Source organism: Petromyzon marinus, chromosome 72 (assembly GCF_048934315.1).
Source record: "Petromyzon marinus isolate PM22_M1 ecotype Great Lakes invasive population chromosome 72, UKy_Petmar_22M1.pri1.0, whole genome shotgun sequence".
Taxonomy (NCBI): domain Eukaryota; kingdom Metazoa; phylum Chordata; class Hyperoartia; order Petromyzontiformes; family Petromyzontidae; genus Petromyzon; species Petromyzon marinus.
The window spans coordinates 6940980-6956723 of record NC_133738.1 but is presented as its reverse complement, the minus strand read 5'-3'; the positions used below and the strand labels follow the sequence as shown (position 1 = coordinate 6956723).

Here is a 15744-nt window from a genome sequence, read left to right as displayed (position 1 = left end):
GGGGTTGTCATTGAAACAGTGGAAGAAACTGCAGGTAGAGGATTCCTCGCTGACCAGGATGAGGCTGCATGCCTCTCATTCAAGGGGATCGGAGGATCGCCCATTTTTGATGTTGACGGAGGGGTTGTTTGTTCGCTGGGATGTGGAAGCACAAAAATGTTGTATTGTTGTCCCAAGGGTGTTTCGGGGGAAAGTCTTTAACGAGATACATGAGAAATTGATGCATTTGGGGGAGAAGAAGACTGGATTGACAGTGGGGAATTAATTTTACTGGCCGGGAATGTTTAATGATGTGAAACAGCATGTAAAAGCATGCCAGGAATGTGCACGGAGGAAAGCGCCGGCACGGCCATATCGTGTCCCATTGCAATCGATTCAAGTTTCGAGAGTGAACGAAATTGTGGCGCTAGATATTTTGGGTCCATTCCCCGTCACCCCCCGAGGGCACAAATATTTGCTCGTCAGGTTGGAATACTTAACTCGTTGGCCGATGGCATGGCGACTGGTAGACCAGTCAGCGACGTCAATCGCTGAGGCTTTCTTAAAAGGGTACGTCTTAGATAAGGGGGCCCTGGAACAATTGCTTGCTGAACAAGGCAGAAGTTTTTCATTGAAATTGATTAAAGACGTGTGTGACTCGCTGGGGACCAAAAAGATCTGGACGTCCCCGTACCACCCGCAGACTGATGGGATGGTCGAGCGGCTGCATAGGACGCTGACATCCATGCTTTGTCACCAAGTAAACACCTCTCAAGATTATTGGGACCTGCATGTTGCAGCGACGCTGGCCGCGTATAGATTGGCCCCACATGCCTCAACGGGGTACTCACCATTTTTTCTAATGTATGGACGGGAACCAGAAGCGCCGGCTATTGTTGAATTGGAAATTCGAAAGCGAGAGAAATCTACGACGGTGCAGGTGGCTTTAGACCGTCTGAGGGAAGCCCGGGAGGCTGCATTGAAAAATACGGCACGACGACAAGCCGCTAACGAAGATTGTACAGCGGGCAGCGGCCACGAGAGCCGTGGAGTGTTGGAGATAAAGCCTGGTTGCACTGCCCCATGGTGCCGGTGGGAACGTCCCCAAAGTTTCACCGACCCTGGCAGGGGCCCGTTGATATTGTGGAGGTTTTACGGGATCAGAGTGTGCGAATAAAATTCAGTCGTCGGACATGGTTTGTTCACCCGTCGCGCCTGAAGAAATTTGTGTTACCATATGACGCGTCATCCCCCATCAGAGAGCGGCCTGTATTGGATGTGTCCGACGAACCTGTGGGGAGGTCACAAGTGCGCGTGTCCCAGAGATCTGCCCCCCGTGTGCCTGCAGGATCGCCCCTTTTGGGCAGTTTCTGACCGGACGCCGACTGAACGGCCACAGATCCGGACCAATGTCCGTCCTGACCGAGAACGACGGACAGTCCCGCCAGCAGAGTGTCACTGGGACAGGGATGGGCGCAGGGTGGAGCCCAGGAGCGCCCCTCGTTGGCGAGACGAGCAAGGCCCTCCCTTACCGCAGGGTGTCCCGTGCAGGGGAGATGGGCCGGCAGCGAGAACCCGTTCCAGGAGAAGTACACTACGTTGACTTTCGGGAGTTTGGGGATTCTGTATAAAGGTGTTGTGTGAGTGTCGTTGTGTGGTGCGTGTCGGGTGGTTGTACAAAATAGTTATGTGTTGCGAGTGCGTTCTGTATATATGTTTTCATCGTTGCGTCCGCTTCACTCCACTACTCCAATTCGAGTATAGAGTAGCCGGGGACGGCTAGGTTCTCTCATCATGGGAGGGGGGGGGGGGGGTGATGTAGTGGAGTAGAGTCTGGGCCATTGGACAGGTGCGGAGCTGGCGGGAAAATGCCAGCGAGGCACGTGGCAATTTATTAAGGCTGATTGGAAAGGGGATAAAGACGCTAGGTGATTTGGACGACGGGGGAGTTGGCGAGAAGTGGAGACAGCAGCGGGTAGAGAGAGATGCGAAGAGTGGAAGCCCGGCAAGTGTTAGTGGGAAATAGATTGAGAACCGAACCCAGAGGACAATAAATAGTGATAGCGAGAGTTAGCGGAGTGGAGATTACGGTATAGGTAGGTACAGGGAGAGTTATCGATAGACAAGTCACTGTGTGTGAGGAGATAGACAGGTCACTGTGTGTGAAGAGATAGACAGAGTCACTGCGTGTGAAGAGATAGACAGGTCACTGTGTGTGAAGAGATAGACAGAGCCACTGTGTGTGAACAGATAGACGAGTCACTGTGTGTGAGGAGATAGAGATAGAACCACTATGTGTGCGGTGAGAGAAGAAGAGACTGTGTGCGGAGGCAAGGAGTATGAGCGGACGGTGCTGAGGGGAATTCGAGTGTACGAGTTGGCGGAGCGCGGAGAGGAGAAATTATATATAGTGTGTGTGTGTGTGAAATTATATATATAGTGTGTGTGTAATTATATATAGTGTGTGTGTGTGTGGGGAACGATGGAAATAAAAGTGACGGTGGAAGAAAGGCGATTGTCGTCCGAGTGAATCCAAGGCACTACACAAATACTGTGTGTAGTCAATGCAGACATTATTCCTTGCAAAAAATTTTGATTGGTGTTTGAACATCTTAACACAACTGTTTTATTGCCAGAAAGGGTAAAACCTATTATTATTATTATTATTTTCTCACACTTTGATACCGGCAAAAAAGGCGCGCTGATGTTGATTTGATACAACCGGACTACCCCTGGGGCGCCTGCCCCCCGCCCACATGAGCGGTAATGGTGCCGGATTCAGCAAAGGGCCTCGCCCGGTGGTTTGTGACTCCACCAGCTGGACCCTGAGTCACAGCCACGTGACCGAGTTAAACACGGCAACTCCCACCGGTGTCTCACAGCTCGACAACTGGAACGTGACTTTGAGACAGGAACACATTATTTTCACGAAGTAGTTTAAAGTGTTAAACTTAAAATAAATGGAGAAGCTGAAAGAAATATGAAAGACGAAGATAACAACAATCTCATGGAGTAGAGAGGCAGAAAGCAACGAGTTTACGAGCAGCGTTCCTGTGGTGCCACGACCACGGAGCAACTCCGCAAACGCCGCAATCCCCTCCCGGCCGCCAAACTAAACAATTAGCCACACGCAGCGCACCCACGTAGTGTCCTGATGGGGGGTTGCCTGGCACATCGGGTTTCAATCCGAATGGGCCCCTAGAGGGAGAGTCTCACAGTTTCCCGGTGCCAGGAGATTGGCCGACCCTCACAGGGCAGGTTACATTGCGGTGCCCCTAAATTGGCTTAAGATTTGTATGGGCGCTGAACGAAAAGGTTCACTGGGCCATCCGCAATGAGTTACTCACGACACTGGGAGAGGCGGAGGGTGGAATATTCGGCCAGAAGAGCAGACCAGTGGGTTAGAATTAATGAGCACGGGAGGACGATGGATGAGGGGCTGCAGCAGCAGCAGACCCCGTGGCCCTCCATGTAGACGGCACAGGTGAGCGTGCGATTGGCTGCACGGTACAATGCCACCCTGGGCCTTTGAAGCGAGGGGATTGGGCCACGGTAGAGACGGTGGAGAGGGACGACGACAGGAAGCATGGGTAAGCGCCCGATTGGCTGCGTGGTATGACATAACCCTGGGCCTTTGAAGTTTAGAGAATAAAGACAGGTGCCCTGGGACGGTGAGTTCAGTTGTATTCAACCTCCGGGCGATCCAGACCCACTCCCTGCCATCCTGCCTCCTCGAGCCGCTCGCAGCATTCGTGTGATGCCAGCGAGTGCTGCTACGAGGCAGTGATAGGCGAGGTTTTCGCTCGTCCTTCTCCCTCTGACTCTCACTGTGTCCATGCGACGCCGTGAGTACAGCTCCAAGGTACATGGTAGAACATTTGTGTAACTGGGCTCATAGACAGAGCTACGCTAGGCTCTCCTCGCAAAATATTCCTCCTCCGGGTCATGCGTATTGGCACCATTAATAAACTATAGTTCAGAATATCGGTGTGGTGTGATTTCTGTGTGTGTTGGTAGAGCCTCGGCGTAGCGTCTGTGATCTGTGTGGCGCGTCTGCGTGTAGAGACGGTGTGCCCGGCGTGAGAGCGAGCGCGGGGCTGCAGAGTGGCGGCGCGGGGTTGGTGTGTGAGGTGCGCATCTATTACCATCTATACGACCGCCACAGGTTACGCGGGGCTTCGCATGTGTGTAAGACGCACGTCTGCAGCGCCGCGTGAGTGATTAAGGCGGGGTCGATCCACCCGCTCGCTGGCGTTCGCACGCCTTTACAAGGCGCGTGGACATTGTAAAAATAGCCTCAAAGGCGAGGCGTGCACCCAGGGTCCTGCCGCAGCCATCCCCTTTTTCGCGTAGCATTGTTACACAGCGGATTAGGGCTTAGCCACGGGGAGGGGCGCGTGCATATTAATGAGGCTATTTTTAGCGCTAGCCTTTGTGTGAAACAAGCGCCGGCAGGGGCGCGCGCGTGCACGGAGCCACCTCCGCATCAGTGGTGGTGGTGTACGTGGGCGTGTGCGAGATAACCCCGGGCGGTGGTGAGCCAGCCGAGTAGCGATGTCCCTCAGGGGGGGGGACGCAGGCGCGGGGGGGCCGATCACGTGATCGGCGGGGGCGCGGCGAAAGGCGGCCGAGAGGAGGAGGGGTAAGTGGAGGGGGTGGACGTCACGCCCCGCCCGCTCACGGGGAGCGGGGAGGTGGACGTCAGCCCCCACATCCCCCTGCCAGTTCAGTTGAGACGAGTTGAGGTGAGGTGAGTTGATGAGGTGAGTTGAGATGAGGTGAGATGAGTTGACGTGAGGTGAGTTGAGATGAGGTGAGTTGAAGTGAATTTAGGTGAGTTGACGTGAGTTGAGTTGATGAGGTGAGTTGAGATGAGGTGAGCTGAGTTGAGTTGAGGTGATGTGAGATGAGGTGAGGGCCCGTCAATAAATGACGTCATGCACCTAGGAGGGGGGGGGTCAGACATTTATGACGATGTGTGACGAGGGGGGGGGTTGAGAGATGTGACGTCACGTTAAAATGCGCAACTTTAAATAAATATAGAATTGTTAAAACAACACTAATTTTAATAAATTTCCATTATTAACCATTTGATTATTTAAATTTACTAAGGTCACTTTAGTTTATTCCATGAAGGAGCATTTTGCTTCTCCATGGGAGAATGGAGAAGCATACATTTTGAAAAAAATGTTAATGATTGTTATTAAACATTTTGATTCTAATTATTCTACCAGGGTTTTTCATTCTGTGAAATGAATCTGTGATTGTTATAATTGTACTCTCCATTTTACTTTGTTTTACTACGAAGTTTCAAGTATTTTTTTAATCGTTATAATTACTTTTATTTTTTATAATTATAAGATAATTTCAATATAATATATGCTAAATTTCAGTTTTCCAACGCCTCCTTTTAAATGTTTTCTCCTGCAACATCAGAGTGCAACGCCACATTAAATACGCACTACAATGACAATAGTTTAAAGCGATTTGAAGCATGTTTTATTTTCAAAATGGAAATATGGTTTTGGGGGGTGGGGGGCAGAGCTTTGTGACGTCATATTTGAAGGGGGGGCCTGACTTTTTGTGACGCCGTACGATGAGGGGGGGGGTAAAAAATCGTCCAAAATCGCGTGACGTCATTTATGGACGGCCTCTGAAGTGAGTTGCGATGAGGTGAGTGAGGATGAGTATTTGAAACGAGGTGATCGGAGTCTTCTTTTTTAAGCCACCCCTGGAGTGGAGACGTCTGTACTCGCTGACACGTCAACACATTCCAGGGCACGCCTCGTGACACGCAAATCAAACTGAAAGACATCCTGCTTCCTTGTCACCTATTTACGTGGCTTGTTCCTTGTTTAGCGTCTCAGACGCAGTCAGCGATTGCCTGAGAAACAGACAGAGACTGCCTGAGCTACAGCCAGGGACTGCCTGAGCTACATCCGGATACTGCCTGAGCTAGTCAGCAACTGTCTGAAGTTACAGCCAGAGGCTGCCTGAGCTCCAGCCCGCGACTTTCTGAGCTACAGCCAGCGACTGCCTGAGCTACAGAGACTGCCTGAGCTACAGACAGAGACTACCTGAGCTACAGAGACTGCCGGAGCTACAGACAGAGACTGCCTGAGCTACAGACAGAGAATGCCTGAGCTACAGCCAGCGACTGCCTGAGCTACAGACAGAGACTGCCTGAGAAACAGACAGAGACTGCCTGAGCTACAGCCAGGGACTGCCTGAGCTACATCCGGATACTGCCTGAGCTAGTCAGCAACTGTCTGAAGTTACAGCCAGAGGCTGCCTGAGCTCCAGCCCGCGACTTTCTGAGCTACAGCCAGCGACTGCCTGAGCTACAGAGACTGCCTGAGCTACAGACAGAGACTACCTGAGATACAGAGACTGCCGGAGCTACAGACAGAGACTGCCTGAGCTACAGACAGAGAATGCCTGAGCTACAGCCAGCGACTGCCTGAGCTACAGACAGAGACTGCCTGAGCTACAGACAGAGACTGCCTGAACTACAGATAGAGACTGCCTGAGGTACAGCCAGAGACTGTCTGAGCTACAGCCAGAGGCTGCCTGAGCTACATACAAAGACTGTCTGAGCTACAGAGACTGCCTGAGCTACATCCAGCGCCCGTCTCTGAGTGGAGGCACAGGGCCATGGCGAGTGCGGCTCTCAGTGGTGACGAGGCTCGAAGGGAGTTGACCTGCCCCATCTGCCTGGACGCCTTCCGCTGCCCCTGTACGCTCAGCTGCGGCCACTCGTTCTGCCTCGAGTGCGTGGAGGGCGCCTGGGATGCGGCTGAGTCCTTCTCCTGCCCACAGTGCCGAGTGACCTTCCCTCAGAGGCCCCAGCTGAACAAGAGCGTGACGCTCGCCAACCTGGTGGAGCAGCGCAGTGCTGCAGATGAAATGGCCACCGTGGTCTTGTGTGACTTCTGCAACGATGGCACGACCGCTGCCTCGAAGACCTGCCTCAGGTGTGATATGTCCTACTGTGTGACTCATGTAAAGCCTCATCAGGAGAACCCGAAGTTCAGGGGCCACATTCTGGTGGATCCAGACACGAATCCTGAAGACCGCAAATGCAAGAAACACAGAAAGGAGCTCGAGTTTTACTGCCGACAGGACAAGAGCTTGGTCTGCACAACCTGCACCATTGCAGGAGACCACAAGGGTCACGATGTGGCTACGTTGGAGGATGAGCACAAGACACAGGAGGTGAGACGGTCTGCCTGTGTGTGAGAGGGAGCCTGTCGTGCACGAAATCATCATTTCCAAGTATGAACTGAACAATGATATCCAACTAAATATCATTCCTCTCTCAGCTGCCGATTTTTCGTTCACATTTTAACAACGTTGTTTTAATATAAAGCATGCTGAGGTTGTCATAGTGCAAACATAATACAACCACAAGTTTTTTTCAATCCTGTTGTATGCCAAATTTATAAATGTGCCCTTAGTATATTTGATAAAACCGAAGAACTTTAATGCATACAACGTGTTCTTAAAATTACGTGAATGCATCGACTGTGGTTCGCATACAAAAAGTGGGTTGTGGTAGAGAGGAGCATCCCCTAAAATTGAAACGAAATGTAAAACGACTGGGACTGCGTGAGCCGCAGTGCTCACCGCTTGGTAGCCTCGTGCCGGTCTGTGCCAGTTTACCGCCGTACTCTACAGCAGCTGCCGGGTCACTGGACTTGGAATTCCAGAAAAGTCGCGTGATTTTGACAGACCAAGTATTTCGTGATCGTTTTTATATTTTCATCAAGATGCTCGTTACCGAATTTCTCCAACACTCAACAGAGACATGGCAGCCCCTCCTTGTGCCATACAAAACTAAACTTAACCAATTTTTATTTTACCAAGTGAAACTTACAGAGCTATGTAGCTGGCAACCTGGTCACAAATTACAGCTCAACAAAGTGGTTTATCAGGTCTAAATGTATGGCAGCCAAATAATCTAAACGCACCTTCCTAAACGTGGGCAGAAAAACCGGAGGACCCAGAGAAAAATCCATGCGACCATGGAGAGAGACATGCAAACTGCATAAACAGGCATCAGGTGCAGTTTCGAACCCACGACCTCCTGAATAGCAGGCAAGGCAGAAAACATCTCACCACTCTGGTGCCCTGTCCACCCACTACTCAGCCCCGCCCACTACTCAGGTAGCCCCACCCACTACTCCAGCAGCCCCACCCACTACTCAGGTAGCCCCACCCACCACTTTGGCAGCCCTGCGCACGTTTGAGCTCCTCGTGAAATCAGTTCCCTGCAGCCTTTGCTCCCTCAGCCTCCATCGCTGCACCGGGGCTACTTCCCCTGTCACTGTGAAGTGGTTCACGTGGAGCGGGGTTGGGAGGGGATGCTCAGAGAGTGAGTGGAGTCTCCCCTGGTGTCTTCTCTCACAGAAACAAGTGGGAGAGGAGACGCGGGCGGTGGAGGAGAAGAGGAGGGAGGCGGAGGAGTCCATAAGGCGGATGGAGGCCGCTCGCAGGGACGTGCAGGTACCGCGTCTGGGCCGGAATCGGTGACCCCATGACTCCACTCTGAGTAGGGTTTGTGATGGAGGATAACTCCATTCATTCACGTGGACTTGGCTCCAAAACACATCGTGGGACTAAAGACACAGCGGTTAATTCGCCTCAATAATCAGGACGTGCAAAAATGTGGTTCTCATCTCCACTGAGAAACTGAATCAGTGGTGGAAATTCCACATTCCCATATCTCCATACAACTTACCACTTAAACGCCTGTTATCTATATTGATCAGATGAGGTGCTAAGTACCTATTATCCAATACTCTGGTGGCAGAGTAAGTGGATCACGCATATACTGTTGTACACCATCTTACTGAAACCAATCAGGCTTTAGGGTGGCCAGGTGGCAGTATAGCAAGTAGTTTCATGATCCCTTCTCTTCATCCATACATGTGGTTTTCTCTCACATTCAAAACATTGATTTCAAGAGGAATTGGCCTAACTTCCATTTCATGAATGCCCTTTACAGATTTCACTTCGCTTCATGTTAAGGTAAACAAAGCATCGTCCTGATATGCTCAATGAGAATGGCACAGATGCTAAATGTACTCATGATGGTATTTTATTTCATTACCTCACAGCCCCCACCCACTATGGCGAATTGTGTGGTAGTGAAAATGCACAGTGGCGTTATCAGAGGCAAAGGAAGAAGGAGGCCTCACTACCTCAGACTCGTATCACTGTCTGGACACCTTCAGAGTTGCACTCGGGTCACACCGACCTGAATGTCATTTCACAATGGACCAGACATTTAAAGAACAAAGGTGGCATTTCTCTCTCTTTGCAGGGATCCATGACAGATGAAAAGGCCTCAATCTCGGTCAAATTCGCCAGTGCGAGGGCAGCGTTGGATGCAGAGGAGAAGACGGCTTTAGAGCAAGCGGAGCAGAAAGGACGCAAGCTCCTGTCCCAGATCGAGAAGAAGATCGCTCACGACCAGCACGAGATCAGCGAGCTCCAGGCAGCAGCCACTCGCCTGCAGGCCCTAGCGCAGGAGAGGGACTCGCTCACGTTCCTGCAGGTGAGCGATGAGTCTCCAGTGTCGCTATTGGCACAGAGCCCTCTCACCAGCAGCAGCAGAGGGAGGCTCCTGAATGAGAGCTCGCATCCACTGGGCTTGAGAACACAGCTCCACTCATGGACTCGCATCGCAGCTCCAGTGGCTGCCATTTGGAAGCCCAGCTCATATTTTCTCAGTTAAATTAATTCTCTCTCCCGTCCTTTACCACATTCCCATTAAGTTTGTTTCATTGTGAATATAAATAAATGTTATTGGAATTGCACCTTTTAAATCAACCATACAACAACAATGTACACGGTATTCATGATTGCCATCAGCGATAATCTATCCAGTCATTGATGAAGGCCTCCCCAACCCATTGCCACATCTCGTGATGCCGCGATGCAACAATCCACCAGCGCCTGCTCACAAGCTGATTTCATCTCTGCTTCTTACTTTGTGTACCTCCACTTGGATGCGCGACCTCCATTGTTCATATTAGGAATGCTCAAATAAATACGGTCTCATACACTTATTAATGATATCATTGTGTCTTGAACATCACTTCTACAAGATCTGCACCATGTGCATTGGTAACTCCAGAAACTACTAGTCCTACGTTCCTCTCAACACAGATCAACATCAACCGGTCTCACTCTGAAATATTTGCCCTGCAAATTCATGTTGGTCCTCATGGGGGTGGCGAGATGTTAACTACCTCGCCTGGTATACTGAAAGTCTGGGATTTAATCCCAACCCTGACATCCATATACATTTGGAGTTTACATTTTTCCCTCCATGGTGGTATGGATTTTTCTCCGGGTCCTCCAGTTTTTCCCTCCACATTTGGAAACCTGCGTTTAGAGTATTGGGCTGCTATAAATTTCCACGAGATGAACCACTTCGTTGAGCTATCAATTGTGGCCAGGTCCCTTCTGAAAAAGAGCTACGTAGCTGCGTGGGCCTTACCTGAAAAATAAAATAGTATTTTATCGTTTACTATCAATCGGTCTTACTCTGAAATATTTGCCCCGTAAGTCAGTGTTGGTGATCATAGGGTCATAAGCCAAGACTTTGGGGTTTATATTCCACCCACGGTGTTGCAGTGGGAACTCCACTGATCATAAGGGATTGGAGGTAGAGTCACAGTACTGTATCTCTCTGTCTTCCATAGGGGCACCTGGAGGAGATGTGCAGGTAAAAGACGACTTTCATTCATTACCCGACACACGACAACATGGAACTGAGTGTGGGGTGTGGGCAGTGAGATACTGGCTGTGTGTGGGGATGCTGTGTGTGATGATGGTTTGTGTGGTTATAGTGTGTGTGGTGATGCTGTGTGTAATGATGGTGTGTGTTGATGATGTGTGTGATGATGCTGTGTGCGTTTATTGTGTGTGGTGATGCTGTGTTTTGATACCGCATGTGGTGATGCTGTGTGTGGTAATAGTAATTCTGTGTAGTGATGCTGTAATTGTGAGATGAGTGATGATGCTTTGGGTGATGTGTGTCTACGTGATGGAGCTGTGATGATCCTGTGAGTGACGATGCTCTGCGTGAGACAGTCGCCATGTCTGTTCTGCTTTCACAGGACAGGGAGGTTTACAGCAGATCCACCCTCATGTCCTAGCCAAGAGGACATTGCCTCGCTTAAAGGCACCGAGGGAACTGTGGCCAAATTCCTGTGTGAGTTCTTCAGTGTGAAATATGGGTGATGGGGCCATCTTCACAATACATGATCACCGTGTGTGTGTGCACGAGGTCGACTCAGCTTCAAATGCTTACCTAGTTTTGTGTGTAAACATCACCACGAGGGAGACAAAGGTGGCCAGGCGTAGTGCGGACCACCAAGCCCCTCATGTGCTGTTCCAGCTTTCAAAGGTGCTGATTTACCTCGACAGTCTGTTAAGGCAACACGGGGAATATTTTTCTTTGTTTACATTCTGGAGCCTGATCCTGTATTTAAACAAAATCGCCACTAGGGAGAAAAAGGTGGTCGGGCGTGGTGCTGGCCACCCACCTCCTCGTGTGCCATGCTGGTCATCATAGATGCTCGCTAACAGCACTTGCCCCAATGGTCTGTTTAGGCTACGCAGGGGATCTTAGTCTTTGTTCACATCCCAATCCAGGACCTGACTGAACAGAGCCATGAGGCTAAGTATGACGATCTTGTGCAAATAATCAGCTTTACGAGTCGGGGGTAATTGTGATGTTGAGATGCAATTTGTTCCTCTGAATGTGTCTGTGCATTTGTGCATGGGGGGAGTGGTGGCATAGTGGTTAGCACACTGCACTGCGAACCCAGTTACCTAGCTTTGATTACCCGCCATGGCTAACATCAGTGGCAGGTGATATCTTATCCAGTCCTTGGCCTCTACGAGGCAGTTTCAACCTCAAATGAGTTCCTGATGCTGGTAATGGTCATAATGATGGTGATAGTGGTCGCGATGAGCATGGTGGTAATGATAGTGCATCGGCCAGTCATCTCAGTCGACCCATAGCACCTTGGTTTGCCCCATGACCTCCTGCCAGCGGGCGTTCGACACTTAACGTGGCCTCAACGTGCACATAGCCTGGCACAAGCGCCGTGGTGACGTCACCACCACTTAATGGCGAATGGCACTGTATTGATGGCGATAGTGATGTTGTTGATTTTCACAGTGTTTATGATGGTGGTGATGTATATGTAGTTGTAATTGATGATATTCATGGTGAGGATGGTTGTTGATGGTGATGTTTGTGATGTTATTGTTGATGGTGAAGATGATGGTTGGTGGTGGTAATGTTGATTGTGGTGATAGTGGATAATGGTGATGATGTTGTTCTGTAGTGATGTTGTCATCGTTGTTGTCACAGACGGACGCTCACCAACTCTGGACACAACCTCTGCTCATAACCAACTCCAGATCTCCTCGGATCTCAGGACGATGACAGCAGTCCCTGCCTCCCAGGGTCGCCCCGATCACCCACACCGGTTTGATGGCTGTGCACAAGCCCTGTGCTGTGAGAGCTTCTCGTCGGGCCACCACTACTGGGAGGTGGACGTGGGGGGTGCACGGTGGTGTCGGGTTGGAGTCACGTACGGGAGGGAACGACGCGTCCTGGTGTTTAGAGAAATGTTACGACAACTTCTCAGTGTTTCATGGTGGAGTGAAGACTGCACTGTCGGTGAGGGGGGCCCCCTCCCCCCGCAGAATCGGGCTTCACCTGCACTGGGAAGGGGGGCTCCTGGCGTTTTACCACGCCGACACCATGGAGGTGATCCACGAGGTCCGGCAGAGATTCTCGCAGCCTCTCTACCCTGGGATGTGGGTGGGGTATTGTAATAAACCATTGAAGATCGTGGATCTGAGTCGTGCATCCTGAGGATGAGGAGAGATAGAAACCTAAGAAACTGCGACAGAACCCAAGAAACAGAGAAGAGGGTGAAGTGAGGGTGAGGGGAAAGTGCAACAGAGGGTGAGGTAAGGTGATGGTGAGGGCAGAATGGAGGGGAAGGTGACAGGTGAGCATGGAGGGGTAGGGTGAGGGGGGAGGGTGAGGTTCAGGTTGGCGTGCGTGAGCGATGTCGCCGGTGCAGTACAAATTGCAGGTTCGTGTGGCCGCTCCTTCGCCTGCAGTGCGCGCTTGCGTCACCACGCCTCCTCATCCCTGTGATTCACCATCATCATCATGACCATCACCAACATCATCACCCCATCATCATCACTGTCATCATCACCCCATCATCATCACTACCATCAACACCATTACCACCATCTTCACCCCGTCACCACCCCAACTGTCATCATCACCACTGTCATCATCACCGCCAGCAACACCACCACCATCATAGTCACCATAGTCATCACTTCCACCATCATCGCCATCATCATCATTGCCAACAGCATCACCAACATAATATCACCATCATGATTACCATCACCACCACCATCACTATCAACCACCATCACTAACATCATTACATTAAACACCACCAAAACCATCATAATCACCATCACCATCATCATTATCACTATCAACACCACAATAATTATCACCATTATCACGTCCATCACCATCATCATAATCATTACTTAACATCACCACTATCATCACCATCATTATGACCATCATTACCATAACCATCATCACCACCATCAACATCATAACCACCATCATCACTATCACTGTCATCACCACCATCAAAACTACCATCAGCATCATCACCACCACCATCGAGCTCATCACCATCAATACCACGACTAATGCCACTTCTATCATCACCACCATCATCGCCACCATCATTATCATCACTATCAGCACCCACATCACCATCACCATTCTTACCACCACCATCACAATCATCACCAGCATTACGATCATTAACATCAACACCACAAAAACTGCCATAATCATCAGCATTATCACATCCACCATCACGACCATCATCATCACTATCATCCTCACGGATTAAACCCACCATCACCATCATTCCCACCATCATCCCTCATCACGATCATTACCACCATCTCCCTCATCACCATCATTACCACCACCACTGTCATCATCACCATCATTACCATCATCATCAGCAGCAGCATCATCACCGCCCACATCACCACCACGATTATCACCATCACCATTCTTACTATAATCATCACAACCATCACCACGATCATCATCACCATCGCTACCATCATTACTACCATGATCAACACCACTACCATCATCACCATTTTACCATTATTACCACCACTACCACCATCATCATGGTACCGTCTTTGTAGTTGGGGCTGTTATTTTTGTTGATTATTTTTAACCGTGATGAGAAATCAAGACAACAATATAAGAGTCTCATTTGTAAGAGTGGAATGTGGAGTGAGTGCTTGGGTGAGTGAGTAGATGAGTAAGTAGATAAGTGACAGAGATGGTGGGTGATTGAGTCATTGAGGAAGCGCATGGTTTATTGGGTGAGATGGTGGGTGAGTGAATGAGTGCATGGGTGAGTGAGATGGTGGATGAGTGAGTTTCTGAGTGGGTCAGTGGTTAAGTTAGTGAGCGAGGGGGTAGGTGAGAGGGTATAAGTAGCAATGTCAAAGTTATCCAAGATGAAGAGCTCCAGTGCCTTCCTAATAACGTAAGGAGAAGCATTCCAGACGGCCACAGAAGTAGCACCTCTAACAGCGCCACACAACACGATAACCCTATATTTTTCGATCTTGCAATGTGATTATAACCATTACTGTACGTATATGTTCATAAGTTTGCTGACTGGATTTCTGCCTGCCTGGCTTCTTGGCGGGCGGGCAAGTGGGCGTATTCGGTGGTGACGTCACGGCGCGCATCTGCGGGATCACGTCACCACCACACCCCACAGCGTTGAGGCGGGTTCCTGCATGGTGCTAACGTCATAAAACTCCATCCCAATCCACCATTCACTCCAGGGCGTGCATTCACCGCCAATGAGTGGAATGCTTCATCACGCTATCATATCATACTTAAATCACCATACTAGAAAACTACATTAGGAAAATTTATTTTGCTGGCTGGAGGGAGAGACGGAGGGACGGACATTCAGGTTCAAAGGCCGTGCGGGGTTGCTCGTGTTTGATTAGAAAATAAAAAACTTCAATAAAAAATTCGAAGGTAAAAAAAAAACACACAGCACGTGTTATTGTCTTGAGTATTTCTGTTTATACAAAGTGACTTTAACCTACAGACTATAGAAAGCAATACACGTACAGCGACTCGGACTACTTTGACGTGAGTTTGCGTGTGACCAGACCAGTACTCGCTGTATCTGATTCAATACAAATCCTCTTGTAGTGTGTGGTGCCGCCGCAGCGGAGCCGCTCCAGCGGAACCGCGCCCACCACCGCGTCGCCGTCACCGATGCCGCGGATTTCCCGCCACTCTCCCGGAGCCGGTGCCTTCTCAGACGTCCGCGTTTTGGCCACTGCACAGTCGTGAGGCCGCTGCAGCAGGGCCGGTCTGCCGAGGTCGTGCCCACCGCCGCAAAGCCGCCACCCGGGGGATGTCGACGCCGACGCGGTGCACCCTCACCACCCCCCCCCTCCCCCCCACACGAACGTACAAACGCCCCACATAGAGCCGGGAGGGGAGGTCACCCGGCTGATAGGTTTTTGTCCAGAAGTCCCTAATGGGATCGAACTTCATGGTTTCCTGCGGCCGGGAAATTGGGCGATCTTCCCCCTGTAGCTGACATGCACTGCGGCGCCGCGACC

At 50.4% G+C, this 15744-nt stretch overlaps 2 protein-coding genes across 2 annotated transcripts; both read left to right on the top strand.

The window, feature by feature from the left end:
* Positions 1–5603: 5603 nt before the first annotated feature.
* LOC142906938 (E3 ubiquitin/ISG15 ligase TRIM25-like) lies at positions 5604–7658 on the top strand. The gene has a single exon (XM_076055728.1). It carries the CDS (start codon positions 6634–6636, stop codon positions 7216–7218), a length of 585 nt encoding a protein of 194 aa, XP_075911843.1. The 5' UTR covers positions 5604–6633; the 3' UTR covers positions 7219–7658.
* Positions 7659–7748: 90 nt separating this feature from the next.
* On the top strand, positions 7749–15528 carry LOC116957286 (E3 ubiquitin-protein ligase TRIM7-like). The gene is made up of 6 exons (XM_076055752.1): positions 7749–7754; positions 8389–8484; positions 9305–9538; positions 10692–10714; positions 11109–11203; positions 12374–15528. The coding sequence occupies exons 1-6, from the start codon at positions 7749–7751 to the stop codon at positions 12841–12843; spliced, it is 924 nt and encodes a 307-aa protein (XP_075911867.1). The 3' UTR covers positions 12844–15528.
* The last annotated feature ends 216 nt before the right edge of the window (positions 15529–15744 follow it).